The sequence below is a fragment of the Aspergillus caelatus genome, assembly GCF_009193585.1.
Source record: "Aspergillus caelatus strain CBS 763.97 unplaced genomic scaffold BDV27scaffold_66, whole genome shotgun sequence".
Taxonomy (NCBI): domain Eukaryota; kingdom Fungi; phylum Ascomycota; class Eurotiomycetes; order Eurotiales; family Aspergillaceae; genus Aspergillus; species Aspergillus caelatus.
Genome location: NW_022475329.1, coordinates 47,438 through 73,924, shown reverse-complemented (window position 1 = coordinate 73,924; position 26,487 = coordinate 47,438). Strand labels below are relative to the sequence as shown.

The 26,487-nt window shown below is 47.5% G+C and overlaps 9 protein-coding genes across 9 annotated transcripts; 4 read left to right on the top strand and 5 right to left on the bottom strand.

Annotated features, from left to right (window-relative positions):
* Positions 1–126: 126 nt before the first annotated feature.
* Positions 127–2,458, top strand: BDV27DRAFT_156763 (putative poly(ADP)-ribose polymerase PARP; the record flags this gene model as incomplete). The annotated part of the gene is made up of 6 exons (XM_032072387.1): positions 127–168; positions 221–380; positions 496–789; positions 851–1,699; positions 1,757–1,839; positions 1,889–2,458. 6 exons carry the CDS (start codon positions 127–129, stop codon positions 2,456–2,458), a joined length of 1,998 nt encoding a protein of 665 aa, XP_031928657.1.
* An 857-nt stretch (positions 2,459–3,315) lies between these two features.
* On the top strand, positions 3,316–5,471 carry BDV27DRAFT_171518 (major facilitator superfamily domain-containing protein; the record flags this gene model as incomplete). Its single annotated transcript, XM_032075615.1, has 10 exons — positions 3,316–3,615; positions 3,666–3,759; positions 3,816–4,015; positions 4,063–4,136; positions 4,184–4,282; positions 4,328–4,500; positions 4,551–4,714; positions 4,767–5,070; positions 5,146–5,336; positions 5,400–5,471. 10 exons carry the CDS (start codon positions 3,316–3,318, stop codon positions 5,469–5,471), a joined length of 1,671 nt encoding a protein of 556 aa, XP_031928656.1.
* Positions 5,472–6,949: 1,478 nt separating this feature from the next.
* BDV27DRAFT_126620 (M28 family metallopeptidase) lies at positions 6,950–8,742 on the top strand. The gene is made up of 2 exons (XM_032066585.1): positions 6,950–7,100; positions 7,259–8,742. Exons 1-2 carry the CDS (start codon positions 7,035–7,037, stop codon positions 8,681–8,683), a joined length of 1,491 nt encoding a protein of 496 aa, XP_031928655.1. The 5' UTR covers positions 6,950–7,034; the 3' UTR covers positions 8,684–8,742.
* A 96-nt stretch (positions 8,743–8,838) lies between these two features.
* BDV27DRAFT_126619 (uncharacterized protein) lies at positions 8,839–9,241 on the bottom strand. The gene is made up of 2 exons (XM_032066584.1): positions 9,172–9,241; positions 8,839–9,067 (listed from the first exon to the last, which is right to left on the bottom strand). The coding sequence occupies exons 1-2, from the start codon at positions 9,200–9,202 to the stop codon at positions 8,931–8,933; spliced, it is 168 nt and encodes a 55-aa protein (XP_031928654.1). The 5' UTR covers positions 9,203–9,241; the 3' UTR covers positions 8,839–8,930.
* A 672-nt stretch (positions 9,242–9,913) lies between these two features.
* Positions 9,914–12,435, bottom strand: BDV27DRAFT_126617 (copper amine oxidase). The gene is made up of 4 exons (XM_032066583.1): positions 12,037–12,435; positions 10,492–11,983; positions 10,150–10,437; positions 9,914–10,095 (listed from the first exon to the last, which is right to left on the bottom strand). Exons 1-3 carry the CDS (start codon positions 12,343–12,345, stop codon positions 10,238–10,240), a joined length of 2,001 nt encoding a protein of 666 aa, XP_031928653.1. The 5' UTR covers positions 12,346–12,435; the 3' UTR covers positions 9,914–10,095; positions 10,150–10,237.
* A 762-nt stretch (positions 12,436–13,197) lies between these two features.
* Positions 13,198–14,935, bottom strand: BDV27DRAFT_156760 (uncharacterized protein; the record flags this gene model as incomplete). Its single annotated transcript, XM_032072386.1, has 3 exons — positions 13,198–13,793; positions 13,923–14,682; positions 14,747–14,935. 3 exons carry the CDS (start codon positions 14,933–14,935, stop codon positions 13,198–13,200), a joined length of 1,545 nt encoding a protein of 514 aa, XP_031928652.1.
* Positions 14,936–16,009: 1,074 nt separating this feature from the next.
* BDV27DRAFT_144328 (putative C6 transcription factor) lies at positions 16,010–18,530 on the top strand (the record flags this gene model as incomplete). Its single annotated transcript, XM_032070246.1, has 9 exons — positions 16,010–16,047; positions 16,101–16,220; positions 16,275–16,357; positions 16,428–16,568; positions 16,619–17,163; positions 17,230–17,503; positions 17,557–17,732; positions 17,784–17,967; positions 18,019–18,530. 9 exons carry the CDS (start codon positions 16,010–16,012, stop codon positions 18,528–18,530), a joined length of 2,073 nt encoding a protein of 690 aa, XP_031928651.1.
* A 374-nt stretch (positions 18,531–18,904) lies between these two features.
* On the bottom strand, positions 18,905–19,521 carry BDV27DRAFT_102150 (uncharacterized protein). The gene is made up of 3 exons (XM_032064297.1): positions 19,337–19,521; positions 19,064–19,273; positions 18,905–18,992 (listed from the first exon to the last, which is right to left on the bottom strand). Exons 1-3 carry the CDS (start codon positions 19,440–19,442, stop codon positions 18,958–18,960), a joined length of 351 nt encoding a protein of 116 aa, XP_031928650.1. The 5' UTR covers positions 19,443–19,521; the 3' UTR covers positions 18,905–18,957.
* Positions 19,522–23,358: 3,837 nt separating this feature from the next.
* BDV27DRAFT_171513 (major facilitator superfamily domain-containing protein) lies at positions 23,359–25,145 on the bottom strand (the record flags this gene model as incomplete). The annotated part of the gene is made up of 4 exons (XM_032075614.1): positions 23,359–24,266; positions 24,348–24,440; positions 24,493–24,805; positions 25,089–25,145. 4 exons carry the CDS (start codon positions 25,143–25,145, stop codon positions 23,359–23,361), a joined length of 1,371 nt encoding a protein of 456 aa, XP_031928649.1.
* Positions 25,146–26,487: the final 1,342 nt, after the last annotated feature.

The following is a 26,487-nucleotide window of genomic DNA, read 5'->3' as shown; positions in this document are numbered from 1 at the left end:
CCTCTTGCAACAATCTCACAAAGCATCAAGCTACGACCTCACTATCGCTTGATTACATCAATTGGTTCCATCACCTCGTATTCTATTCTCACACCGCATTGTCCATCACTGGATTTAATTGGAATCATGCCGCCAAAGAAGAATCTATTCAAGGATGTTGTCGTCGTTGTCGCCGGGAGCTTTTCTGGCTATAGGCAAGGCAGGTTCCCTAAATTTGTAGAGCATTGAGAACACCAGAGCTAACCAATGCTATTTTGGGATTGCAGCGGATGTGAAAAAACTCGTGGAAGGTCAGGGTGCAACATTCAGCACTACTGTGACAGGTGATTGCACACATTTTATCACTTCCCAGAGAGAGGTAGATAACAACAATTCCAAATGTAAGTTTCTCTCAGACCCGTTCATATCTTTGTTTTATCTGTAGGCTTTGTATCCATTCCACATATGTTTTTTCATCATTATCCCTGGAACCTCGGCTTACCAGAATCAACACAGACAAACAAGCTTGCAATGTCTACGATTGTAATATTGTCTCTATCGATTGGCTTCTGGAGTCTATAGACGCGAAAGAGCCAATTCCTGAGAAGCCTTACTTGCTCAGCAGGAAGGATGCAAAGTCAGATGATAAGCAGGACGAGGAGAAAAACGACAAAAAGGAGAAGAAGAAACGTACACTCGAAGAAGCGCTCGAGGTTAGCGAGGAGACTTCCAATAAAAAGGCCAAAGACGCCCAGAAATTGGGCTCTAAGACCTTGAATGTTCCTGTTGACGAGGGTTGCTATCTCTCAGGTAACTATTCCATTGCTGTCTATATGTACCTTCGACTAGGTGCTAACGGCGTTGGTGATAGGCTTCGCAGTGTACATTGACCCAGCAGGCCTGATCTGGGATGCTACTCTCAACCAGACTGTTTCCGCCAATAACGCCAACAAATTCTACCGCATCCAACTTTTGGTTGACAGATCCGGGACTAACTTCAAAACTTGGACCCGATGGGGTCGAGTGGGCGAGACTGGCCAGCATGGTCTTTTGGGAAGCGGTGGTCTTCCTGAGGCACAAATTCATTTCCAGAAGAAGTTTAAGGACAAGTCTGGTCTATCATGGGACGACAGACTCGACCCTCCAAAGAAGGGCAAATACACTTTCATCGAACGCAACTACGAAGAAGACTCTGATGAGGAAGAAGAAGATGATGATGATAAGGGCACAGCGAAAAAGAACAACGAAGAGAAGCCAGAAGTGAAGAGCGAACTGCCCGAACAGGTTCAGGATCTTATGTCTTTCATTTTCAATCAGAACCATTTCCTGTCTACAATGGCTTCCATGGATTACGATGCTAAAAAGTTGCCACTTGGGAAGCTGAGCAAGCGAACTTTAAGGCAGGGTTTCCTGAAGCTGAAGGAACTCTCCGAGCTCATTGCGGATCCGAATCTTGCAGCCACTCAATATGGCACAACGTACAATGCAGCCGCGGAGGACCTCAGCAACCAATACTTTACTACGATCCCTCACGTGTTCGGCCGTAATCGACCTCCCGTGCTGAATTCTGACCAGCATATCAAGAAGGAGATTGAGCTTCTCGAGGCCTTGACAGATATGGAAGTTGCGAACGGTATCATGAAAGAGTCGAAGGACGCCGACACAGTCCACCAGCTGGATCGCCAGTTCCAGAGCCTCAAGATGCAAGAGATGACTCCTTGTACGTCCTTTTCTCGCCCTCTCTTCTATATGACCAAATTTTACTAACGCGCAATAGTGGACCATTCTTCTACAGAATTTATCGAGCTGGAAAATTACCTCAACCAGTCGCGCGCCTCCACTCATCATATCCGTTACAACGTGAGTTTGGCCTCTTTCCTCGCGATAACACAGTACTGATTGGATGTAGGTCGTCAATATCTTCCGCATTGAGCGTGATGGTGAAAACGATCGGTTTAATTCTTCCCAATACGGGAAGATCAAGAACAGTGACCGCCGCCTGTTGTGGCATGGTTCTCGTAGCACCAACTTTGGTGGTATCTTGAGCCAGGGTCTGCGCATTGCGCCACCAGAAGCCCCTGTGAGCGGATACATGTTTGGCAAAGGTGTCTACTTTGCGGACATGTCCAGTAAATCCGCCAACTACTGCTGCTCCTACAACAGCGGTGGTATGGCTTTGCTTCTACTGTGCGATGTTGAACTCGGAGACCCCATGCTGGAGTTGGACCACAGCAACTACAACGCTGGGGAAGATGCCAAAAAGGACGGCAAGATTGCGACTCTCGGTAAGGGTAGGACTGTCCCGGCAGCTTGGAAGGATGCTGGGGCTGTCAATCCACAGCTGCAAGGGGTGAAAATGCCTGATGTCTCTGCCTCATCCAAGAGTGCCGACGCGCGGTCACTGATGTACAACGAGTACATCGTGTACGATGTTGCGCAGATCCGCCAGAAATACTTATTCCAAGTGCACATGAGATAACTGCTGGGCCGTCCTTCAATAGTCTCTTTTATTCGCTTTTATGGTGTTCTCAAGCGGGAGTCTGGGAGTTTATACTCTTTAATCTGCCTGTTGGTTCTAGTGAGCGAAAGCGGGGGGGGGGCGTTCGGGGTTAGAATCTTTTTTTGTTGCAAATGCTCGTTCTTTAAGCTTATCTTCGCCGTCGTATAGACAAACGACTGCTCTTATTTTCCACATTACAGTGGTGTGTACAATAGCCTGATACTTGATGAGAGAATGCATTATTATTACAAAATTGGCTCAGAAATCAAAATGCAATATGCAATCTAAAGTTCTGACTCCAATGTCGCCAACGTGCCAAAAGGTCACGCAAGCCAACGCCAAGTTGATCAAATCCTGAGGGAGGATGATGCCATTCCGGCACTTGATCAACCATCTAAATATCTTATTGTATGGAAATGGATATCCTGACGTACAATAACTCTTGTTATTAAATTCTGAAGCTAACTATCAACTACGATAGACCCATCCGTGAATTATTAACAACCAATTACTCACCAGCAGAGAGTATTCACCCCAATAATCTCCCGATACCTGCAACAAAACCACCTTCCCATCTCATCGAGACAGACATGCATAAACCTCTTGGCATAAGCTAGTATATTCCCTAACTAAATGATAACTGGCCACGAAACAAGAAAGATAAAAAACAACCGGCAGCAGATCTTATCTACACGCAACAATACCTGCATATGGCGTGCCAAACCACCCCTCAAGACATGGTTCCCCAGTCTACTACTCCACATATAACAACGTCCTCCGCCGCCCAGAACGACAAGAATGCCCAGAGCAAACTTTGAGAGCTTGGTCCCTACACTATGGTTACCGACAAGGGTGTCACTCAGAAGTTGGTAGACGACCACAACGGCCGCTACTATACCGAACCAGCGACAGATCCTAAGGGCACCTATCAAGTGGAGACACAGCCGTATGAGGAGTCGGTGGATTCTCAGACGAATAATCCCTTTGCTGATCCGGAGGTCGCGGAGCGATATGCATTAATCTATGAGAAGGCGCAGTATGAATGTCGACATGTTTTCGATCCGACGTTGACTTGGACCCCGGACGAGGAGAGGGCGTTGGTGAGGAAGCTAGATTGGCGGGTTTGTTTATGGGCCGTAGGTCTTTTTCTGGCTTCATTGCTTGACTGTGGCTGATGTTTGTGTAGTGTGTGATGTTCTTTGGGTTGCAGGTCGATCGGGGGAATTTGGTTCAGGCTGTGTCTGATAATTTGTTGGACGATCTTAATCTTTCTTCCAATGGTAGGTTTCTCGTGGAATCTTGAGGAGGATCAGCGTCTAATCGAGATATTATGCAGATTATAACACGGGGAATACTATATTCTATATCTCATTCCTCTTAGCTGAGCTGCCCTCTCAGTTGATATCCAAGAAGATCGGCCCCGATCGATGGATTCCTATGCAGATTTCCCTGTGGTCTATAGTAGCCACCTGCCAAGCTGGCCTGATGGGGCGGTCTTCGTTCTATGCGACGCGGGCACTGCTAGGGATTCTAGAGGTAAACTTTACTGCCATACAAAAGTGTTTGGGCTCACACGACGACAGGGTGGATTCATCCCGGACATCGTCCTCTGGTTATCTTATTTCTATACAAGCAAAGAACTCCCGACTCGACTGAGGTACAGCCCTTTTCCTGCCCGGCAATGGAGTGTCTAACAAGAGATAGTATCTTCTGGACCGCCCTGTCCGTGACAACGATCGTCACATCATTCATGGCATTCGGCATCCTCCACATGCGAGGTGTCCTCGGGTGGGCTGGATGGAGGTCAGTACCATCCCCTGCATTCACAACGGATCCTAACGCAAATAGATGGCTCTTCCTAATCGAAGGCTTAATAACCCTCCTAATCGGACTGGCCTCGTTCTTCCGAATGCCCGCCTCAGCCGTCGAGACGAAGAAATGGTTCCGTCCAAAGGGCTGGTTCACCGACCGCGAAGTCCGCATTGTCGTTAATCGCGTCCTCCGAGATGATCCCTCCAAAGGTAGCACTACTAGAAGCAAGTTTTAAAGCACACAGCTCACAACAGAGTAGGAGACATGCACAACCGCCAAGCAATCACCCCAAGGCGTCTCTGGAACGCTCTTTGCGACTACGATCTCTGGCCCATCTACCTCATCGGTCTTATTGCCTATACTCCCATGGTACCGGTGAAATCGTACATCACTCTGACCCTAAAGGATCTCGGGTTTAACACTGTGCGTCCCCTTTCCATAGTCATCGAAACCAAAGCTAACGCAAGTAAACTAGTTTGTGACAAACCTCCTCACAATCCCCAACAGCGTAGGCCATATTATTCTTCTACTCGCCTTAACTCGACTCAGCGGCTATCTCAACGAGCGCGCCCTAACCTCCATGCTCCAGTGTGTCTGGACGCTGCCCTGCGTCATAGCTTTGCGCTTCTGGCCCGGGACCATGGAGAATGCATGGGGGACATATGCCGTTGTCACGGTATTGCTTTCCTATCCGTATTGTCATGCGATAGTAGTGGGTTGGGCATCGAAGAATTCAAACAACGTAGGCACCAGGACTGTTTCGGCGGCATTATACAACAGTGAGTTCACTATTTCTCCCTTCTTTATTTTAACTTCTACTAGACAATGTAGATATGGTACTAATTGAGATACAGTGTGCGTCCAACTAGGCAACATCATCGGCAACAACGTCTACCGAGCAGACGATAAGCCAAAATACCGACGGGGTAACGCCGTCCTCTTCGCCCTGAATATTCTAGGCATTCTGCTCTTTATCGGGACGAAAGTGTACTATGTGTTGAGGAATCGGCATCGGGAGAGGGTGTGGAATAGCATGACTGAAGAGGTGAGATTCTTTCCATTTTATTTTTCTTTTTTGATTGTGAATAGGTCACTGATAGTGGTATAGCAACGACAGGATTATTTAAATAACACGACTGACACGGGGAGTAAAAGGTTGGATTTTCGATTTGCGCATTAACGGACGGAACGTTCAACTACTTCGTTGCTTTCCTACTGCGACTGCATGCCTGTGGGTTAGATCAAGAACATTAGTATTCAACTCTTCGGCTGATCTGCATCTCATTAAAGACTATCCCCATTTACGAAGGACACCGAGAAATAATAGAATCTACTCAGCAAAAGAAGGCACCACCTAACCATAAGAAGCATATACACCCATCCCTCTTAAACCTTCCCATCTTCAACTTGAATAGTACTCTAGTTTGTAGATAGTAGATAGTAGATACTATTTATCATGTTCCTCCAACATACTCTTGGCAAACCAGGCTCCCCTGCCGATCAGCGAGGACCTTTGGAGATAGAATTGACTCGTGCTGTTAGATCTGGCGATCCTTGCTAGGGCCATGCGAGCTTAAGTCTCTTGAGACGGCATTCTTCTTTTTGTTCTTGATTTCTTGGATGGGGGGTGAGGGTGAGTAGATAGGGTGTTTGTGCTTTGTGTGAGGTTTTGGTTGTACGGGGTATTCTACTTCTGTTATTTTACTTTTGGATTAGACTGTGGTTAGAGACTGTAATCTGTTGCCTAAGAGAATATCGTCTGGTTGGTGGACTGGGTGTAATCCGTAGTCTAGGTTAGTATCGGATGTAGTATACTATAGACGATAGTTAGAAAGGCTGCAGAGGAGAATAAGTGAGTAACTCCCATATGTAACAGGTATAGTTTGAACAACTCCTCATTCGACAATATCTACTTTCCTAAAGTATACAAATCGATAGAATAAATTAACAAAAAAGGAAAAGACCAGACCAGACCACAGCCAGGATTATCCATACTCACCCTACCTACATACATGCATACATCCCTCCACTCACTTCCCCACAACCATAACCCTAACCCAAACTCAAACCCAAAGTACACCCAAGCATCCGGAAAAGAAAAGAAACACCAACCTCCTAAGTAACCTCAAGGTAGACAACCTCCTCACTTCCCCCCCTCCCAAAACTACACCAATAAAAACAACCTCCATCCCGAAACCCCCTCCCGATCTCAAAAAAAGCAAGGATAGTCGCTCAGCCAAGCCAAGCAATCAAATATGATACTCTGTCCTGCCCATTTACCACCTCATCATCGGCGAAACCCCTCGTATCACATCATATAATACATCCTCATTTCTTGGCCAGTGCAACCCAAGTCTTTCTCCTCCGCCGTGGACCGTCGGGCAAGCCCCTCAACTTGGCTCATTCCTGTCCGACTTCTTATCTCCGCCAAGGTCTTGGCTCCTTTGACCCCTCACAAATTATAATCCGAGGCGTGCTTTTCTGGTCGGATGGCGTAGAAACTTGAAGTAAAGGACATTGAGGGCGGGGGATAGAGAGGTTGGGACGGGAGAGATGGCAAATTAGCAAATTAGGGAAAAGGGTAGTAGCGACTGTGTTTTCAGGGTATTTAAATTAGACTGGGGGGACCCCTGGGGAATTGCATACCTTTTCTTCTTTTGTAGAGGTGCTTGATTCAATTATCCTTTGGGTTTGGGTTTAGCCTTAGCCTTATTTTTATTTATTTGCCTGTTACTATATCGTTATGAGGTCGCTTTTGTGGGCTTCGGTGGTTTCGGGGGTGTTGGCTGGGAGAGCGCTTGTTTCGCCGGTTGGTTCTTTTCTTCTTTTCTCTTTTCTTTTCTTTTCTTTTCTTTTTTCTAAAAAAAAAAGAAAAAAAAAAAGATTTTGTTTGTTGGCTTTCTTGGTTTTCTTGTGGTGTTAGGTGTTGTATGTTGTATGTTAGTTGGGCTAATGGTTCATTTCTAGGACGAATTCCCAGAGGACATTCAGTTGGAAGATCTGCTGGAAGGATCCCAACAGCTCGAGGACTTTGCTTATGCCTACCCCGAGCGCAATCGTGTCTTTGGTGGTAAAGCCCACGATGACACGGTCAACTACCTCTACGAGGAGTTGAAGAAGACTGGTTACTACGATGTGTACAAGCAACCCCAGGTCCACCTGTGGAGCAATGCCGACCAGACGCTCAAGGTGGGCGACGAGGAGATGGAGGCAAAGACCATGACCTACAGTCCCAGCGTCGAAGTGACCGCCGACGTGGCCGTGGTCAAGAACCTGGGATGTAGCGAGGCGGATTACCCATCCGATGTCGCCGGCAAGGTCGCCCTTATTCAACGTGGAGAATGTCCGTTCGGCGACAAGTCGGTGCTCGCTGCCAAAGCCAAGGCTGCGGCTTCAATTGTCTATAACAATGTGGCAGGATCCATGGCGGGGACTCTTGGCGCGGCGCAGAGTGATAAGGGTCCGTATTCGGCCATCGTCGGTATCAGCTTGGAGGATGGTCAGAAGCTGATCAAGCTTGCTGAGGCGGGATCAGTATCGGTGGATCTCTGGGTTGATAGTAAGCAGGAGAACCGTACGACGTATAACGTTGTCGCGCAGACGAAGGGAGGCGATCCGAACAATGTCGTCGCGCTGGGTGGCCACACGGACTCAGTCGAGGCGGGCCCCGGTATCAACGACGATGGCTCGGGCATCATTAGCAACCTGGTCGTTGCTAAAGCGCTGACGCAGTACTCGGTCAAGAATGCCGTGCGCTTCCTCTTCTGGACGGCCGAGGAGTTCGGTCTCCTGGGCAGCAACTATTACGTCTCCCACTTGAATGCCACCGAGCTGAACAAGATCCGACTGTACCTGAACTTCGATATGATCGCCTCGCCTAACTACGCTCTCATGATCTATGACGGCGACGGATCGGCGTTCAACCAGAGCGGACCGGCCGGCTCCGCCCAGATCGAGAAATTGTTCGAGGACTACTTCGACTCCATCGACTTGGCTCATATCCCGACCCAGTTCGACGGACGTTCCGACTACGAAGCCTTTATCCTGAACGGCATCCCGGCCGGTGGACTCTTCACGGGCGCCGAGGGCATCATGTCCGAGGAGAACGCCAGCCACTGGGGAGGCCAAGCCGGCGTGGCCTACGACGCCAACTACCACGCCGTGGGAGACAACATGACCAACCTCAACCATGAAGCCTTCCTGATCAACTCCAAAGCCACAGCCTTCGCCGTAGCCACCTATGCCAACGACCTCTCTTCGATCCCCAAGCGGAATACCACCTCCTCCCTCCACCGTCGAGCCCGCACCATGAGACCATTCGGCAAGAGAGCCCCTAAGACGCACGCTCACGTATCGGGATCCGGATGCTGGCATTCTCGAGTCGAGGCATAGCCTAATTCTACACTTTACCATAGTCAACCAAATTCAGTTTAAAAACATAGCCGTATATAAATAAATAAATAAATAAATATAAAAAAGGAATATATATTCTTTCCCAGCAAATAAACAAAACCCACACAGACAGTAGACTCCAGTAATCCCACCCCCCCACCCCCCAATATCACCACCCCCTTATAAAACACAACTGGCTCCCCTCGCCACCAAAAACACCCTCTCAGAAAATTGAACAACCGGCTAGTCACGCCTTCTCAGCCTTAGGCGGATACTCCTTTCCATCCCGCTCAACCTTGGGTGTACACGTGCAGCGCTCACTCTCAGGCACGGCATCCAAAACAGAGGGGATATGCGCTCCGCAACCCCACCATGAAGTTTTGTCTATTTTCTTAGTCAGTTATTGTTCATTCAATCATTCACTCATTCGATCATTGGATCCAATAAAATAGAAATTAAAGTAATAAAAAGAAGTAAGAGGGACATACGGCAGGTAGAACAAGTTGCCTTCATGCACATTTTGAAATTGGAGTTTGGATATGGATATGGATATGGATATGGATATGTATATGTACTGGAGGAGAAGTAGTTGTAGTGTAGTGTAGTGTAGTGTAGTGTGGCAATTATATAAGAGTAAGGTTCTTAGGTAGTAGTTAGTAATTGGTGGCTGACGACCGAATATTTAAAGGAAAAGGTAAACCCGTCTTAGTCATGAAATTTGATCGCCGATTTTGGTGGGGTGGAAGTTAAAGTTGGGTCCCCGAGTGGTTCGGGGTCGGGGTTCTTACCTTCTTCCCTGCTGGTGGGGGGGGGGTTGGATTCTTGGATTCTTTTTGGATTTGGATTTAGTTGAGAGCTTCGATATGGATATGGAAATACAGTACTGGATGGGGGTATGTTTGAGTTCCATGGTTATAAGGGTTATGTGTCATATACCTTTAGCAGTCTTGGAGTATGGGTTTGGGGCTGTCGCTGTATACTGGATACTACTGTACTTTATAGTAGTATAGTATACTGATTTAATACTGATACAGGTATATTACTGATATCGGCCGAGGCGGGGTTTGGGGTATGAGAATAAACGGCGTTTACGGGGTTAACTGTCCCTTTCTGTTTATATCAAATTTAAATCAAATCAATAATATGGTTATTTCAATAAATAGACCACATAGACACATAGTTCATTCTATAGATCTATAGACAGACAGACAGATAGATAGATAGATAGATAGATACAACCCTCATACAACAAACCCAGTAAGTATTCTTAGGTTGATAATCAAAGAATCTCAACCATCCTCTCTACCGCTTATAGATCTCCCTCCCAAGAATCAACCGTATCTTCATCAAAATAATTCAGGTGTATTGTTCATGGTGATATCTGCTAAGGTATTGTGGTGGGGGGATGTATTCTAGCAGTATTCATGAGATATGTGAATCGTGGGATTTTGTGGTCTTTCACTAACTCTGTAGATTACTTGATTATGTCAAACTGATTGATCATAAGTCATCAATTCATTGTAAGAATCTCTAGCATCAAATACACACGAATGTCTACAGCTTGCCCTTCGCCGGACCACAGCATGCCGCCGGTTCCGGGTGCAGCGTCGACTTATTAAATAACTGCGAGGATTGCGGCACGTCCAGCGCCGGGTTCTTCGTGAAGAACCCATCAGGCTTCAGCATGACGCTAATACGCTCCATCGGCATGACGGGGAAGTCTTCGATGCGGGGGTTGTGAGTCAGGCCGAATGCTACTTGATGTTAGTTATCCATCGCTGGACAAAAGGGTGAGGAGGAAGACTTACTGTGCCAGAGGACAATGTCTTCGTTTTCGACCGGGTCGTTCCGTTGCACCCATTTCTCAACACCTTGGCTTTCCTTGCTTTGGTTGGTGAATTCGCCTGCGGCGAATAGCTCGTCGTCTTGATACTTGGTTACCCAGATGGGTTTGGTGGCGAAGGCGGCACGCTTGGCGCCGAAGGACTTCGGGCTGGCGAGGAGCATCTGACTAGGTGCGGTTTGCAGTTTATATGCAATTGGTTTGTAGGTGATAGGGTTGATTTGAGAGTCGTTGCGGATCTTGAATACACGGTGACGGTCGACGCTGGTGTTGGCGGTTCCACTTGTCCGGAGGACGGTTTGCTCTGTGGTGTATCCCACGCTCCACGGGTTGTTTTCGTCTTCGGGCATGGGCACGCTGTCCTCGTAGTAAAGCGTGTTTTGGAACCCATCTAGGGCGGGGTCCATCCGGAAGGAGAACATGTGTTGGTGGTAAGGGGCCATCACGCCGGGGCCCACGTTCGTACCCCAGGGAACGGTCTTGCCGAACTCCTCGTTGTCGAATGGGACAGTGGAGAGGATGCCGGTGGCGCGCACTTCTAGCTCGATATTGGCTGCTTGGTCGAAGATGAACGCGAAGATATACTCATAGTTGGCCACCGTGCAGATCATCTGCACAACTAGCTGGCGGTTGCGGACGACCGTCGCGGCCCCGGTACGGTAGTTGGTATGTTTATGCTGGAGCCCGTTATCCTGCTCATGGAGACAGATAACGTTGGGCAGATGGATCGGGTTGCCCTTGGAGTCAGAGCGGTAGCCGTCGAAGTACTTGATGTGACCTAGGCAGTCACATCCCAGGGACAGTTGGTTTGCGGTAATACCGAACCCAACGTCTCCAACGTCAAACGCCTGCTTGCGGTGATAGGGTGCCCGAGGGTCACCGTAGGGAACGGTCATCTCCGATACGGAAAGACGGTAGAACACATTACGTCCACCGTAGGTCAGGTTGTAGATCACCAAGCCCTCACGGCTGTTGAAGCCCACGCGGAACCTCCATTTCTGCCAAGAAACCACATTGCCTTGAACGTCGAAGGATGCCCCGTGAGGCTGCTGGACAATGTACGGCTTCAGGTCAGTGCGCAAGGGCTCCTGGAGGAGGTCATGTGCATATTGGATGGTCTCCACGGGCTTCCACGGCTGGGTCTCCGTGGCTTGAACATCGGTCCCACTGGGAAGGTAGTCCATGCGTACAAGCTGTTTGGTGAGTCCGTCAAATACCGGCGAGAATTTGCAGGGTGTGGAGTATTGGTTGTTCTGCGGGTGGTCGGTGGCGACGATATACATGTAGCATTGGAACAGACGGCGAGTCTCCTTAGGGTCATCTGTGCCATAGATCCAGGGGTCGTTGCACACAGTAACCCCCTCGGGTAATTGCATCTTGGCCACTTCGGCCTGGACCGCGGGATGGTTCAGGCACAGCTGCTCCATCTCGATCATCTCATCCACGTCAACACTGGCCTGGACATGTTAGCTTCATAGTTCAACATCGCCATAGTGTAGTAATAAAATACCTGAATATCTTTGGGCAGTTCCTTGGCCGAGATGACGGACTTTTTCCCCGCATCCAGCAATGCCTTGTAGAATGCGCCATTGTCCAATCGATGGAAGAGAACCTGCAGCAACCGGGTCGGCCGGCGAGGCAATGGTTTTCCTAGTCTCTCTGCTTCGATGAAAGGCACCACTTCTTTCTTAATTGGCTCCTGAATATCAATCTTCTTGTATCGAAGAGAAACCCCGGGAAAAGCGGCCTGAACGATCTTAGTGGCCAACTGGATCTCCCCGGGGGTAATGGGGTCAAACGGATGAGGGAGTGACGCCATTGTTCTTCCACTGAGAGAGAATATGAAAATGAAAAAAAATCTGACAATTGATGTGACCTGAGATTCTGGGCCAAGTCCGGTTTATATAGCAATCACCCCAGACATCCCCTCGTGGGTCTGATAATCCCCCAGAGCCAAGCCTGCTCCAAAGGGGATGGATAAACGGCGGTAAATTTGGCTTTAAGCCCCTTTGGGTATTGACATCTACATTAACTGGTGGCTGATTGGTGCATACCCGACTCGGCGTATCTCTTGCCTAACACGGTTTAGCCGATATGTAACCGTTTGCAGCGCTTGGACAAATGCACAGCCTCTTGGCCAATGATCTATTTATTTGGTAAGGATACCCACCATCAACCACTGATAGGCTAAAGGTGCCGGTTGAGCTCGGCGACGTTGTGTTCCATGCTTTGGAAGGGCCGCCGAGAATGGTTGGAGACTCTTGTTATCTGCCCTGCTTACGATTTATAAGCCGATATTATTAAGGTTATAACCAGGTTTCTAATTGAATATGATCTCTTTTACTCCGTATAACACAAGGGTTTGCTTACAGTGGTATTTAGGACAATATTACAACCGGCTCGGAACATTCGAGCTTTGGCTGAAAGGGAGACCACTCTACCCTTCACACAAGTAGAACTACTCGGCTTAGCACTATATTCATGATACTAATTGAAATGTTGAGGTTCTAGATAGTCGCATTCCATTGGGAATAAGGACGGTTATGTGAAAGTGAAGAGTCAACTTTAGTACATTAAGTATTGGCCTGCAGAGTTCAAATTTGATCTATTAACATATTCTAGTTTCGTCGCAGAGGATATTGGCCAAAACTCGAAAAGGTGTATAGCATGGCTAATTATGTACACCATCGTCAGTGAGCAGGGACCCATCGCGCACCTTACTACCGGCGACCTTATCATTATATGTGACTCCATATCTTTCCCCACGGAGAAGAGGAGTAACCTCATCTCTAGGCGCAAATCCAGCCATCCTGAGCTCTGACGTGGAAGCCCCAAGGCTATTCTGCTCTTCTCGAGAACTGTTTGCTCGAGATACCTCTCCAAACTGAACTTCGAGTTGTTTAAGCTGCGCCGATTCGTTGTGGTTCCCCCCTAAGCACCCACCCTTCGTCAGCTGATCTAACTTTGGGCTCCCCCGAGTAGTCATAGTTACTTGCAGAATGCCATTATCCGTCGCTGGAACGCCATTCTGTCGGAGTGACCAGTACCCTACAGCAGCTAGAGGAAGCGCAACACCCAGGGAGAGAAAGTAAGAGAGCAAAAGATTCAACGGCCGGGAGAAGGCAAACTGCGTGCGTAGATCATGCCGTGTTACATTGGTAGTAGCTGTGTTAAGCTGGAATTGGTTAATAACACTCATAGTGATGTTTGCTAACATCGAATTGAGATTGTCTTCAGTTATATCGAACAGACTGTCCCAATCCTCTACTATAGCACCTTTTCAGGAGTTGCTATAAGGCCTGTACAGTCGCGTGGACATGACCGACGCAGACTCTGTCACGGCTGTCCTTACAGTCATTCTATTAACTGATCGAAATCTCTAAGGCGAGCACTCACTGATTCCTGAGACGTATGCTTGTTGCGGGATGGATCCGTTATCGACACCAACCGTAACCCCTGTCACTGTGCCAGTGAGGACATTGGCCATTGCCACAATCAGCGTCATTATGTTACGGTCTCGAATCTGGTCAATGACCCCGGCAGTCATATTGTCCTTGGAAAAGTACAGCATCTCATCCATCAAGACCAGGTCTTGGGCATCGCGTGTTGTGACAGTCGAAGACTGTTGACCGTTGCGAAACTGCTGCACCACGTGGTATTTCGCCCGACTTGGGCGGCACGTAAGGGCATGTGTGGCATAGCTCAATTGGTATGCCGAAGAGGCATTCAGGAAGAAGACGTGTACCTCGAGGCTCTTGATACGATAGTCCCCGATAATCCCACCGTCTGGCTTATTCTGAGCCGTAGTCCAGTTGCTCTCATAAAATTGGATGTGCGCACTGGAAGTATTGTAATCACCCGGTGTGATGTGTTCTGTAAGAGTGTGATTGCAATTGAAATAAGGGCCGTCGAAGGAGATCTCATAAGAGCAGTTCATACCACAAGGAGAGTCCATTGTCCGTGGGGCGCCATTCACCATACTTTCCGTGGCTAGCTGCTGAACAACAGGCTTAACATTGGTGTGCAGTGTCACAAAATACAAGGGGTCGATGGAGACAACCTGAACATTGTCCAAAGCATTCGCGTCCGCGTCGCTAGGTGTCACGTACATCGCCAAACCCTTATCTAACAATTCCGTCGTATTGCCACCCCAGGTCTATGGTGAAGGGCAAATTGAAAATAATACCCCGAAAATGTCCCAGGACCTAGCTCATACTTACCTCTTGAGGGACCATACTAGGCACTATCTGTGGTATAATATGGGTGTATATTGCATTTTTGACGGTCATTGCACTAGATGGGAAGCTCATTGCGATAGGTATAGCCCAGAAAATGACCGTGATGGCAACTAGCATCCATCCTTTTTGAAGGGCCGTCATGGAGAAGAACGAGGTTGGATTGCCCCGCATGGTGTAGAGAAGTTCCAAGGTTTGGAGTTGCATCGGGGTGATGCGAACCAAGTGCCAGAAGTACTGCGTAAAAATACTACCAGGTGAGTGATTGCTAGAGCAAGTGCTTCCCAGATATGTCAATATAAATATCCACATAAATTCACATCACATGTGCATACCCATGATGTAGCTGCCGCTGAGGATAAAGGTGGTTTTCCAGCCAATGCCCCATTGGCACACTTGCTCTTGGTTTCTGGGAATACCATCTGGTTCATGGCCCGCAATAGGGGTTTCAGAAATGGATGGATACTGATCTAGCGGATAGTGATCAACTTTCACAGTCGGTTTATGGCGGAACCTCATGTTTGGTGGAGGTGTGGGAGGCAAATAAATATGTTCCTCACTTTTTTCCAGGAGGTTTTAACGTTCAGAGTAACCCAGAATTTCTGGCCTATTTTTAATATCAGCCGCGTGGATCCTTGATATGTCCTTAGCAGTATAGTATAGTTTATCCACATGTTGCCCTTGATGGTATGTGGTGGTCCGTCGCCCTAGCACGCGGATTTTGGGGCCAAAATGCCGATCTCCTCAAATTTCCTCATATCATTGGCTCCTCGGCCTTAGACAGCCGAAGTTCGTTGCGGTATAGGGTACTCACCACCAATTCCAGGATGTTGATGGAGCCCTCAACCAGTTCGAGACCCATGCTCGACCCTTGCATCCGCATCCTAGTATAAGCATAGAAGGAGGTTCAGCTGTCTCGTATGAATGAATAGCCATAGCGAAGAAATGGTTATTCGTAGGAGTCCCTGTTTGAGAATGCATCACCCAGTACCATGCAATAAGTATGTCCTTTTACTGATAGCATTGGAAGCTTATCTTGTATACCCTATACAAACATATCTAATCTTATCGGTTTATCCCGCTCGGCAAATGCCCTAATTCTCGTTTTGGTTATTAAACTGCGGGGTTGCTGACTCACCACGTGGATACCATCAACAACAACGAATGGACCGACTGGAAAAGAGATATCAATGCCTTTTTCCTGGCTACAATAACTTAGGCTAACGCCAAGAGTCATTGGGGATCAATATGGATCACCCTGAGCGTCCTAAGCGGACCTCCAACGCGTAAGTTGCCAATCCGCGGTGCCTATCAGTAATTCGAATCTGACTCTCCCCAGGTGCAAGCGATGCCGATCTCGCAAAGTCAAATGCTCCGGCACACATCCTTGCGATAAATGTCGACAGCGTCGGCTGGATTGTGTGTTTGAAGATGATCGGAAAATTGTTGTCTCAGAGGAGTACATACATCTCACAACTCTTATTGTCTTTGCGCTATATTGACAATGTTTCAGATTATTTCTATCCCTAAAACGAAGGGTGGAGGAGATCGAGTGCACGCCACCACCAAAACGGACTCGCACTTTGGAGAGCAGTAGTGTGGGCGGAAGCACTTATGGTAACGCGGATTGCAACCATACCACCGGATATATGCTAATTCGCACCAGTACCAACATCCGAGACGCCGCAAGAGCCTACCCCGGAACAATCTGGGGTCATCCGATATGATGAACGATTCGCTTCCAACCCCTTGGCCTTGGTATCACCTGGCTATGTCAAGCATACTGGCCGTAGGCAGAGAACGTGGTGTATGTCACTTGCTGCTGTCAAGACCCCCTCAGAAAGCTGACCAGTCTAGTATTCCTCGGACCTACGTCTACCTGGTCCTTCAGTCGTCGAATTCTTAACACCATCCAAGCGCGTCTGAGTCCACAAAACTCAACGCCACTGCCCCTCGCTGTGGACGGCGACGCTTACCAACTTCAGTGGAGGCAAGCCAGCTCCGAGGAGCTTCCTGACATCAGTGGGCTGCCATCCCTGGAGCATGCCCTGTATATACTGAACACGGTTCAGTTCCATTTTAGTCATTTGTACTTGTTGTTTGACGAAGACGAGTTTCTTCACCATCTGTACGAGTTTTATGATAATGCCGAAGTGAAGGTACAACAGAGCCGTCTCTGGTACGTCCAGTTCTTGATCGTATTGGCGTTCGGAGAGGCTCTCTTAGCGCCGGTACGAAAGGTTTCCAATGCTGCTAGCTGGACGAAATATTTCTTACGGGCCATGTCCTTTCTTCCTGATATTACAGGCTTATGGCAAGATCCTGTTTTGGCTATCGAGGTTCTTACTCTCATCGGACTTTATTTCCACTCGATCGACATGAGAGACACCGCATATTGCTATGTAAGTTGAGCTCTTTTTCTTCCATGTTTCTTTTCTTCTTATTGTCCAAGCAGCTAAACAGTGTAGATCGGCCATGCCATGCGCATGGCATTGGTCGAAGGTCACCACCGCGCTCCGCCAGTTGAACAACTAGGCCAAAAACTAGTGGATCGGTGTCAAAATATATGGTGGACAGTGTATATACTGGACAGGAAGTTTTCATCGTTGATCGGATCACCCAACGCGGTCAAGGATGATGAGATAACTACTCCCCTCTCGGATCCGAAATCGTGTGACCAAAAAGAGGCCGCATTGAGTCTTCATGTGAAGATTACACAGGTTATCACCCGTGTGTTGGACAGTAAGGAGGACCCTCCCTTCAAATGTACCCTGATCTGACTAGGCACCTTTCAGCTGTATATAGCCCAGACGGAAAGCTAGGTGGCATCTTCCTCCGGAAGGTTCGATCAGTCCTGCAGGAAATGACGGACCTTTCGCGCGAGCTGGAGGATGTCTTCGCGCATCGGTTTTCAAATTCTGTAGAGTCACTATCTGGCGTCACTACACGACTGACATTATCTTGTCATCAGGTATGTGCTTCTATGTAAATTGCACAGGCAGTTCTCCTAACCAGGATTAAGTGTATCATCGTCACTACCCGACCACTAGTCTTAGCCCTCCTCTGGGAGCGACTCAGCTGCTTCGAGCAGGGCGACGTATTCCGAACATTATCATCACCAGTCCAGACCCTTCTGCACGCATCTACCGACTCCGCGTTAAAATCCTTGAGAATCCTAACTGCGCTGCGTGACCAAAACCTCCTCGGTTCGTCTTTTCCACTAACCCACAAACGACAATACTAACAGCACCAACCAGAAACATTTCTCCCCTTCGATCTCGAAAGCCTCTTCTCATCCTTCTTCATCCTATCTCTGATCGCAGCCATCCTCCCGGACATCATCCCAGACCCCAGCTACCGAGACATGGGATTCAGTCTACTAGACGACATGATCGCCCGGGGAAATCGCGTCGCACAGCTCCGGAAATCCGAAATCGTGCAGTTAGAGGAACTAGTCCAGCCGTTGCTCCAGCCTCAACTGCAACCCCTAACACCTGGGAGTAGTGCAAAGCACGTGGGCGAGGGACGACCGTCGGAGCAGGTGAATGATTCTGTGGCTGTTCTGAACGCGGCTATCAGTCCGGCTCTGTCGGTGCCAGAGGCTGGTGATGTTGTTCAGGACGATGAGATGCACTTCGATTGGAGAGATTGTGGGTTGTCATTGGAGCAGATGCTTTCTGTTACGGATCAGTTGAATGCGAATAACTTGGTTCTGGATGCTGAACGAGAGGGATTACAAACTGATTTGTGGTTGTGGAGTGATGGATAGAGGGTACTGAGGAACATGGGTTCCTGTATTTCTTGTTTTCTCACCCTGTATCTATTGTATAACAGACATATATTCTGTGAAGTTATGAAGACAGCGGAAGGCACGAACCAATTCCCTCAGTCATTCCAAAGAGTTGCTCTCCCAATACCATACATAAACCAAGAACTTAAGCCAACTAACCCAGCAAACCCCTAATAAAAAAAATCCCTCCCGATTGCTCATTGATATATCTTGACTTTGAGTATAGATGTGTTGAGCTAGGGGCAGGATATCAGAAGCATTTTAAGGAGTATGAATACGCGATAATTCTCATTTCTGCTATTGGGTCTCTACATCATCCAAGTTGCACTTCAAGCCGTCATCCTAACCGTGATCCCAGCAAAATATGACCAACAATACTCTCCACCTGGAACAGGTCTCGTCCATTTCAATGGCCCTGCGACCGCAGAAGTGAGGCTTCGCCTTTACCAAGTCAGCTCAGTTAAAAGCACCGGTATATCAAGCTTTCCTTTTGTGTTTGCTTTTCTACATACCAGTTGAGAATCCCAAAGATGGTGCAATATCGTAATCGCCATTGCAGTAATCGTTATTGTTATTCCACTGGCATTCGCCGCGGTGGCAAGTACCCTGGTACGACAGGTCATCAGGCCCACCGCAGAAAAAGAGCGAATCCCTTTTGGTGTGTGCATTTATAGGTTGTCCGGCAAGTTCCAGTGCATCTTCGATATCTTCCTCATAATTTCCTGGCGTTGAGTCAGCAACACATTGGCCCGTATATGCTATGATGGGGCTTTTGCCGTTCATACCTATTTTAAGGAGATCCCAGCCGCAGTACACCAGGCCTGACCAGCAGTTCCTAGCGTAGGCTCCTGAGATAGCTGCTAGCAGAAGGAAGTTCTTGAAGTTTCTCATGTTGTATGATAGGGGAAAGCCAGAAGGATAAGCAAGATAATTATGGGTTTGGTGTTCTGAGCAAAGAGAAAGGAGAAGGTGATTGTGTTTGATGGTCTGAGAAATGAATACTTGTCAAGCTATTTATAAGTCTTTGCGAAGTTCGATACCGATGGTCGCGACCGCACACTTCCATATCATGCATGCTGTTATTGGAATCCATAATAAGCCACTATAGAGTGGCTGGCTGAGGATACGAGATTTTAGGCTCAGGGTATCAGCCTCTTATCGGTCATGCCGATGAACTGTTCAGGATGGCTTTCTATAGTCCCACCATGATCTCAACACTGAATATCAACAAAGCAGGTTTACTAAATTGACATGCTATCACCTTTCATTCTGATAGCAAACACTACGTGCTCTAAACGCAGCTCAGGATCCTGTACACAGAATCAACATCGTAGTATTATAGAGTAACAAGGAAATCAACCCACTACTTCTCCGTTCTCCTAGAATGGACTTCTGTTAAAGTTAATGCTAGCCTGATCACACTTTACCCTTTATAGTCATTGGCTTAGGTCTCAGCTCCCTGTGCATGCAGCAGTGTCATAATGTGGCATAGGATGCGCTGAGAGGCGTAATACTGTGCTGTATATGCGTTGGGTTACATGGGTGGGTATACAACAAAAAGTTGGTTATAATATCCGAGACCCTATGCGTTTCTGTCAATAATACCCCTCAATACTTTTTATTATGTTCTAGACTCTTCTCCTTGTAATGCCTAGAATATTATTTCTAGCATACGGCTTATAATTTGTATAGCACACAATAAGGCTCGCTCAACAGCTTCGTGACCTTGTGCAAGGAAACCAAATAAGCAACTATTTTGTTGCACCAATATAACGCGGCATTGACTTGGAAGAAGAGAGGGTTTTCTCTCCCTGCTGCATGAGGCTAGAGAAACTAATAATAACAGGATTATATGCATCAACCCCATAGTTCATGACAATATCCAAAGTCAAAGGATGAAGAAAGTTCCGGAAGCTCGGATATGCGGGGCAACCACAATTCCCCGGTGATAAAGGGCGAAGTGTACACGGACATCTTAGTCGACTCTTAGCCACCTGCAGAAATCATCACTCGTTCATGCACGTTGATTGAACTTGTTTCTTATAGACCAGGACCCCGTGCCCGGGCCGATTGGTTATGGAGAACTATAGCGTCGGGAATCTCCGCGCTAGCAAGTATAACCAAATATTGCGCTAAGTCTAATCTGCTGACATGTGTCGACTGCAGTATTCCAATCGTTTCATTTCTCTCTATTGTAAAGCGCTAAGACAAGCCACACTGAGGAGGAGGTAGTATTCTCCCACAATATAGGCCTGCATTCCCCGCTTGAGTAGCTCCCCCGTGCGGTGTCAAGACATTCATGGCTACAGTCCAGCTGGCAAAAGAAAAGAGGAATAAATAAATGGGCTCGTTTTGAAAGATGTCTAGGTGGGATGTGATCCGAGTATGCAGGAAACACTGAACTCTGGGGACTTCCCTACCGACGCATTGACACGGAATGGTTGGCTGGGAACGGAAACGGAGAATTATGACAACCCTGGAGAAGAAGACAGGATAGGCGCTAGGGGTACTCTGAGTACTACTTGGGCAGGTACAATGTCTCTTAAAACCTAGTATGACCTAGCCTAAGAGGTGCGACCTCCAAGAAGGTTGAGTTAGTAGTGCCTCTTGTGTTGATTTTAACAGGACGCCGATGAGTAACAAATATGATCTTAATTAGACCCATTAATCGTAGTAGAGCGGGCAAAATTCAAGTTGCGAGTTGTCAGTGCTTTGGTAATTCCGGCATATCTGTCTTCAGAATTAGGTGTAGTCGAAGGCTGGCTGAAGCCAACGCTGCTAAGCATGTTGGGGATAATGGGCCAGCATCCGACCTATCTATCATATAGCTCGAACCAGTCAATGAACTAGTGCTGCGCCAGAGCACTTTCCCAGGCTGGCTGAATGAGGGATTCATTTTTAGCTAAAGTAGCTGGACTGCAAACCTACAACGGGGGCGCTGCAGAGAAGAAGAGCTGGGTTATGTGCTCTTGCCTGGCTGTAAGAGAGCAGGACGGACGTTGAAGAGCGAGACATACCGTCCCGGTGAAGAAGGTCTTTGACATTCGTTCCTGTCGATCTATATATCCATATACTTCACAGTGCCGTGTTTCAAATTCTACCCTGTCTTCACTCACGCACTATGGCATGCAAAAACCTTATATCCGTCTGACCCTCCGTGTCAGTGTGACTTTTATCGTCACCACTACTCAGGTGAGCATCCACTCTAGTATGCTAGACTTATCTTGACGGGTAGACCCAACCCATATGGTATATAATTTTTCTGCAAGATGATAAGGGTCACTACCCCACGAAGTAAATCAGCTCGGAAGAGTTGATGGCTAAAGGTCAAGAACCAGTTGCTCAAAGCACTCGACAATGCTTTCTGAAACCGCTTTCAGCCTTTCAGCAACTATTATTCGACCTGGATACTACTGTTCTCGAGGCTTTTCATGACTTTCGAACCCGCTCAAAAACAGTAATGGCAGTCTAATTACAAACCCCAAGGAGAGCCAACAAGCAGTCGCCACGTTGGACTATCTATGTGCGGTCAAGTCAATAATAACCCCCCGTCCCTCAAGTTCCTAATTACTACTGTACATACATATACTCGTTCACTACCTCTATTCATTTATCTTGGATACCCACTCCCCCGACAACAAGTCCCGAAGCACTGATCTCCTGTACCCAAACTCTGAGTCAGCTCTCCTCAACCATAGAACGACGAAACAACATACCATTATACAGAACAGGTCCACCACGAGACTCTTTGGTAATATCAGTTCGATCCCTAAGATAGGTCAGTATAGATACCTCGGCGTCTCTCAAGGTACAATACATAATCCATACTTGGTTGTCAATGTGATCTCCGAATCGGTGTCAGAGACTCTCGTTGCACTTGTGCGGTCTGGTCTATGGAGGAATGCTTGGATCTTTGTTTTAAGATTCTTTGGGCTTAGTTTCTCGTTCATTATAATATATATTCAAGTGGTAGGTGGGGGTCGTAGAGCTTGGGTTGTGGAAGCTGAGGCAGGCTAAGGAAAGGGAGAAAATGGCCCTGAGAGGATATATATTGTCACGGAACATCGAGTCCCCTCGAGCTTGACAAACGACGATGACGTTGATATATATGTATGTACAACTCATACTATTCTTGCTGTTTACTCATTAATCAAGAAAAACAAAATAGGTATACATACATACTGTACTATGGATCTCGGGCAGGTACACATCAGCTGAGTGGAGAAACCCCAACCATTCGGGGAAACCAGCTTCTCATTGGTCCACGCGCGTGTATAGATCTGATGTTCGCCGAAATCCAAGTTAACCAAGATAGTCAGGCTACTATTGACAAAAATTATCATATTATCATAACTAGAATGGGGAATTAACGCCGAGATCATCATTTCTGGAGGATTGGGTGAAATAAGAGACCGTTTGTTGGGACATTGGTCCTTTTTTTTTTTTTTTTTTTCCCCCTCCATATCTGGGCTTGGTGTCTGGTTTGGGAAGTGTTGCGGTTCATTCCTGTCTTTGTGGCTCTTTTGGAGGTCTCATAGCAATCAATGTGGAAATCTTGCGTTTTATATTGGGACCAGTCTTGGATGGCTTCGGTGGAGGACGTAATTCTAATGTATGACTTCACTTAAGTATCTAGCCATTATTTCAAAGTGTCTGGATCTGAGTGGGTTGGCCAGACTGAGGAGTGTACAACTACTACCTATAGAAGTACTCGACACATTCTGCGATAAATCCGCGAGAAAACTATTTCTCCATCATTGTAGCATGCGTTAACCACTTCATGGAATTCTAATCTATATCCACTCCTCTAAAATCGAGTCTTCAAAGCCCACCCCGCACAAACCCCCCTCGCAACACCAAAAACAACAGTAGCCGCCAAATAAAGCACACCCCCAAACACAATAAGGCCCCAATAATCCCCTCCATTGTGCTGTTGAATGGTGCCCGCAATCGGAATCCCAGTGAGAGTGCCAATACTAACGATCGTGAACGTCGTTCCGTTTCTCTTCCCGTAGTCTTCTGTCGCGCAGACCTGTGAAATACACACGGGTGTTAGACTGATCGCTGCTCCGCTCCAAAAGCCAAACAGCACTGCGTAGCATATAATGGCGGCTATGTTGTCTCCTGCCTTCAGCCAGAGAGCTAGGGTTAATACTGCGCATATGAGCGATGTGAGGACCATTACGTTGAAGCGGCCTAGCTGGTCGGCGATGAGACCGGGGAGGAAGCGTCCTGGGACGGCGCCGAGGTTGAGGAAGACGATCAGTGCGTAGGAGAGAGTGTCGTTGATTCCGACGTGGACTGCGTATGAGGCGATGTAGGTGATTGGGATGAACACGGCGAATTCTACTAGGAAAATGGCTGCGGTTGTGGTGGCATATTTGATGTCTTTGAGGGCTTTGAAATCAATGGAGGCACCTGCTCTTTTGTTGCGTGGGAGTCGCGTTTTCATGAGGAGACAGGCTAGTGTGCAGAGAACGGCGCATACGAGTGCGATGATGCGGATCGCCCATGGGAATCCGATTTTGGGAGCTGCGAATAGTATTATGAGGGGGAATATCGCTCCGCCCAGTCCGCCGGCTGTGCAGGCGATGCCTGTTGCAAAGCCGCGGCGGATGTTGAACCAGTGTCCGACGCATGAGACTGCCGGTGTAAATAATGTGCAGGCTGAGAGTCCACCGAGGACGCTAAAAGATAAGAAAATCTGATAATACTCTGCATTGCGTTAGAATTGTGGTATATGACGAGGTCCATAGAATAGGAGTGCCAGCAAGGAATTGATACAGTCACACATACCTTCACTAAAGCTGAAGCATATCAGTGCAGCTACAATTCCAATCGACCCAGGAATAATGACATAGGCTGGTCCATATGCATCGAAGATTGGCCCTGTTGCACATGGCTCAGTAACCTTTCGTATAATTGAAACAATCTCACTCACCAGCTTGGGCTCCAGCAACATAAAGGAAGAATCCATAAGCACCATATATCCAACCAATGCTTGATTCGGAGTATCCCTGAAGCTGATGAGTGCTCGTCCAGGCGTGTAGGATCCCTAGGCAGTTCAACAGGCCCATGGATGGGATCATAGCACACCACGCTCCGAAGACTACCAGCCATGCCCTGAGCCCTCCTTCGGGATAGCTTCCATTACCTGCTAGCTCGGGGCTTTCGGACGTCCTTGAAGGAGCCAAGCTTCGATCTTCTTTGCCTGACATATCCAAGTCAAAGGGAACGGCAACGAGTAGCGGATACTTGAGAGAGCAAATATGCCGGAGGATACATTAGAGCGATGGGTGGTTCCGTACATATATTTATAAATGTCTTGTGCCTTCTCTGCGGGACCGACAAGTGGACTCGGTATTGGAGCCCCATCCTGAAGAAGACCGACCGCTGAAACAGCTTTCTGAGCAAACTCGGACAGTGCAGGAGAGACATAAAGAGGAAAAGACTCCATCTGGTTTAGTGGCCGATTAAGGCTAGTATTGGGTGGAGTGAGAAAGGATGCTTCTGATGGAAAGCTCGGGCATCTCGAACGTCTATTGGTTGAATTGAGCCGATAGCCCTGAACGGCGATCTGCCAGGTCCACGCATTACAGATCATGCTTATTGCATTCTTCGCAATTTCGGCGTAGTAAATAGAATAACCCCCGGGTCAATTATCAATTACTAGGAGGGTGCAAAGGATAGGAAGCATTGCCAACTTAATCTATAACGACTTATTGACGTCGATGGTGGTGGCAGCCTAGATGGTAGTGCGTCGAGACTTACTCCGTAATTCTAGACTTCGGTAGAGTCCCTTGAAGGTTCTGCCGAAGTCTACTTAATCCTTGAAAGCCAGGCAGGAAGAAAACCAAAAAAGACCATCAATCATATAAAGCTGATTCCGGAAGCTTTTGCCAGGTACCTTTGGAAAATCACCTAGATCTTGAACCAACCCTACCATATATACCGGATCAATTATACTGCCTATTCATGGCCAGGGTTTCATTACTCAGTTCTTACTGGCCCTAATCACGCTGAAATGTTTTCCTTGCCTTTGAATTGGGGGTGCTGAGGTATTATGAACTGCACGTGACTTAGGGTTGAGATGTGGTGTGGAGCATTAGTACTGTGTAATACCTCCAAATCCGCTATCTTGGATAGTGACGCTAGCATCAATCAAAAGAACTATAATTGGGTTGACAAGAGAGAGAAGAAAGATGATGCTCAGTCTTTCAATGGCGGAACCCTGAAGGTAAGGGTTCATCGTGATCGTAAATTATATAATAGGAATTTGCTGATGAAAGTTACCAGGTTAAGAGCATGATTGGCCAAGCTGATGAGGCCACTGCGATGTTCATAATTACTTCTGAAGAGTAAATTATTAACTTGTCACGGGTCCTGTGGTCTGGCAGCTATCCCAGGGGTTGACATAGTCAACAATATTAGTTGATTATACACATGCTTCAACTGACTAGGTACATATTTCTGTGCTTCAGCAGTCAGAGTCCTCGGAATCATCATTGTCGGAGGAAAAGGTTTTGGCTTATTTGGCCGCTTTGATCTGTACCATGGAGTATTCCTTCTCGTTACAGGTCACTCTATAGCCGCCCCAGCGTCTAGCATATTCAATAATCTTATCTCTAGAATATTCATCATCATCATCATCATCATCATCATCATCATCATCATCTTTGAGTTCCATGACATCGAAACGGAAGTCAGACTCGCGCGACTTCACTGTAATACCAGTTGGGCTGAATGTGGCCCTTCCCGATATTATGTTAGCGGCTAGCAATTCCGATGCGGGGCTTCACGTTCGTAGTAGAAATAGGAAAGGATCTGTTCCATTTGTGTGTCATGACTCGTGTGGGCTTCCAAGATCGACTATAACAACAGACAGCGTAGTTGTGGGGAATCGCAACGATTGGCTGTGCGGATGTTCAGGTGGATG

Coding starts and splice junctions, on each gene's coding strand:
- BDV27DRAFT_126617 (XM_032066583.1), bottom strand. CDS start 12,345: ATGGCGTCACTCCCTCATCCGTTTGACCCCATTACCCCCGGGGAGATC. Junction 11,984..12,036: donor AACTGCCCAAAGATATTCAG/GTATTTTATTAC, acceptor TAACATGTCCAG/GCCAGTGTTGACGTGGATGA. Junction 10,438..10,491: donor AGACATTGTCCTCTGGCACA/GTAAGTCTTCCT, acceptor AACATCAAGTAG/CATTCGGCCTGACTCACAAC.
- BDV27DRAFT_126620 (XM_032066585.1), top strand. CDS start 7,035: ATGAGGTCGCTTTTGTGGGCTTCGGTGGTTTCGGGGGTGTTGGCTGGG. Junction 7,101..7,258: donor GGAGAGCGCTTGTTTCGCCG/GTTGGTTCTTTT, acceptor GTTCATTTCTAG/GACGAATTCCCAGAGGACAT.
- BDV27DRAFT_102150 (XM_032064297.1), bottom strand. CDS start 19,442: ATGAGAAACTTCAAGAACTTCCTTCTGCTAGCAGCTATCTCAGGAGCC. Junction 19,274..19,336: donor CTGGGATCTCCTTAAAATAG/GTATGAACGGCA, acceptor ACTCAACGCCAG/GAAATTATGAGGAAGATATC. Junction 18,993..19,063: donor ATCTTTGGGATTCTCAACTG/GTATGTAGAAAA, acceptor GACTTGGTAAAG/GCGAAGCCTCACTTCTGCGG.
- BDV27DRAFT_126619 (XM_032066584.1), bottom strand. CDS start 9,202: ATGTGCATGAAGGCAACTTGTTCTACCTGCC. Junction 9,068..9,171: donor GGCAACTTGTTCTACCTGCC/GTATGTCCCTCT, acceptor CTAAGAAAATAG/ACAAAACTTCATGGTGGGGT.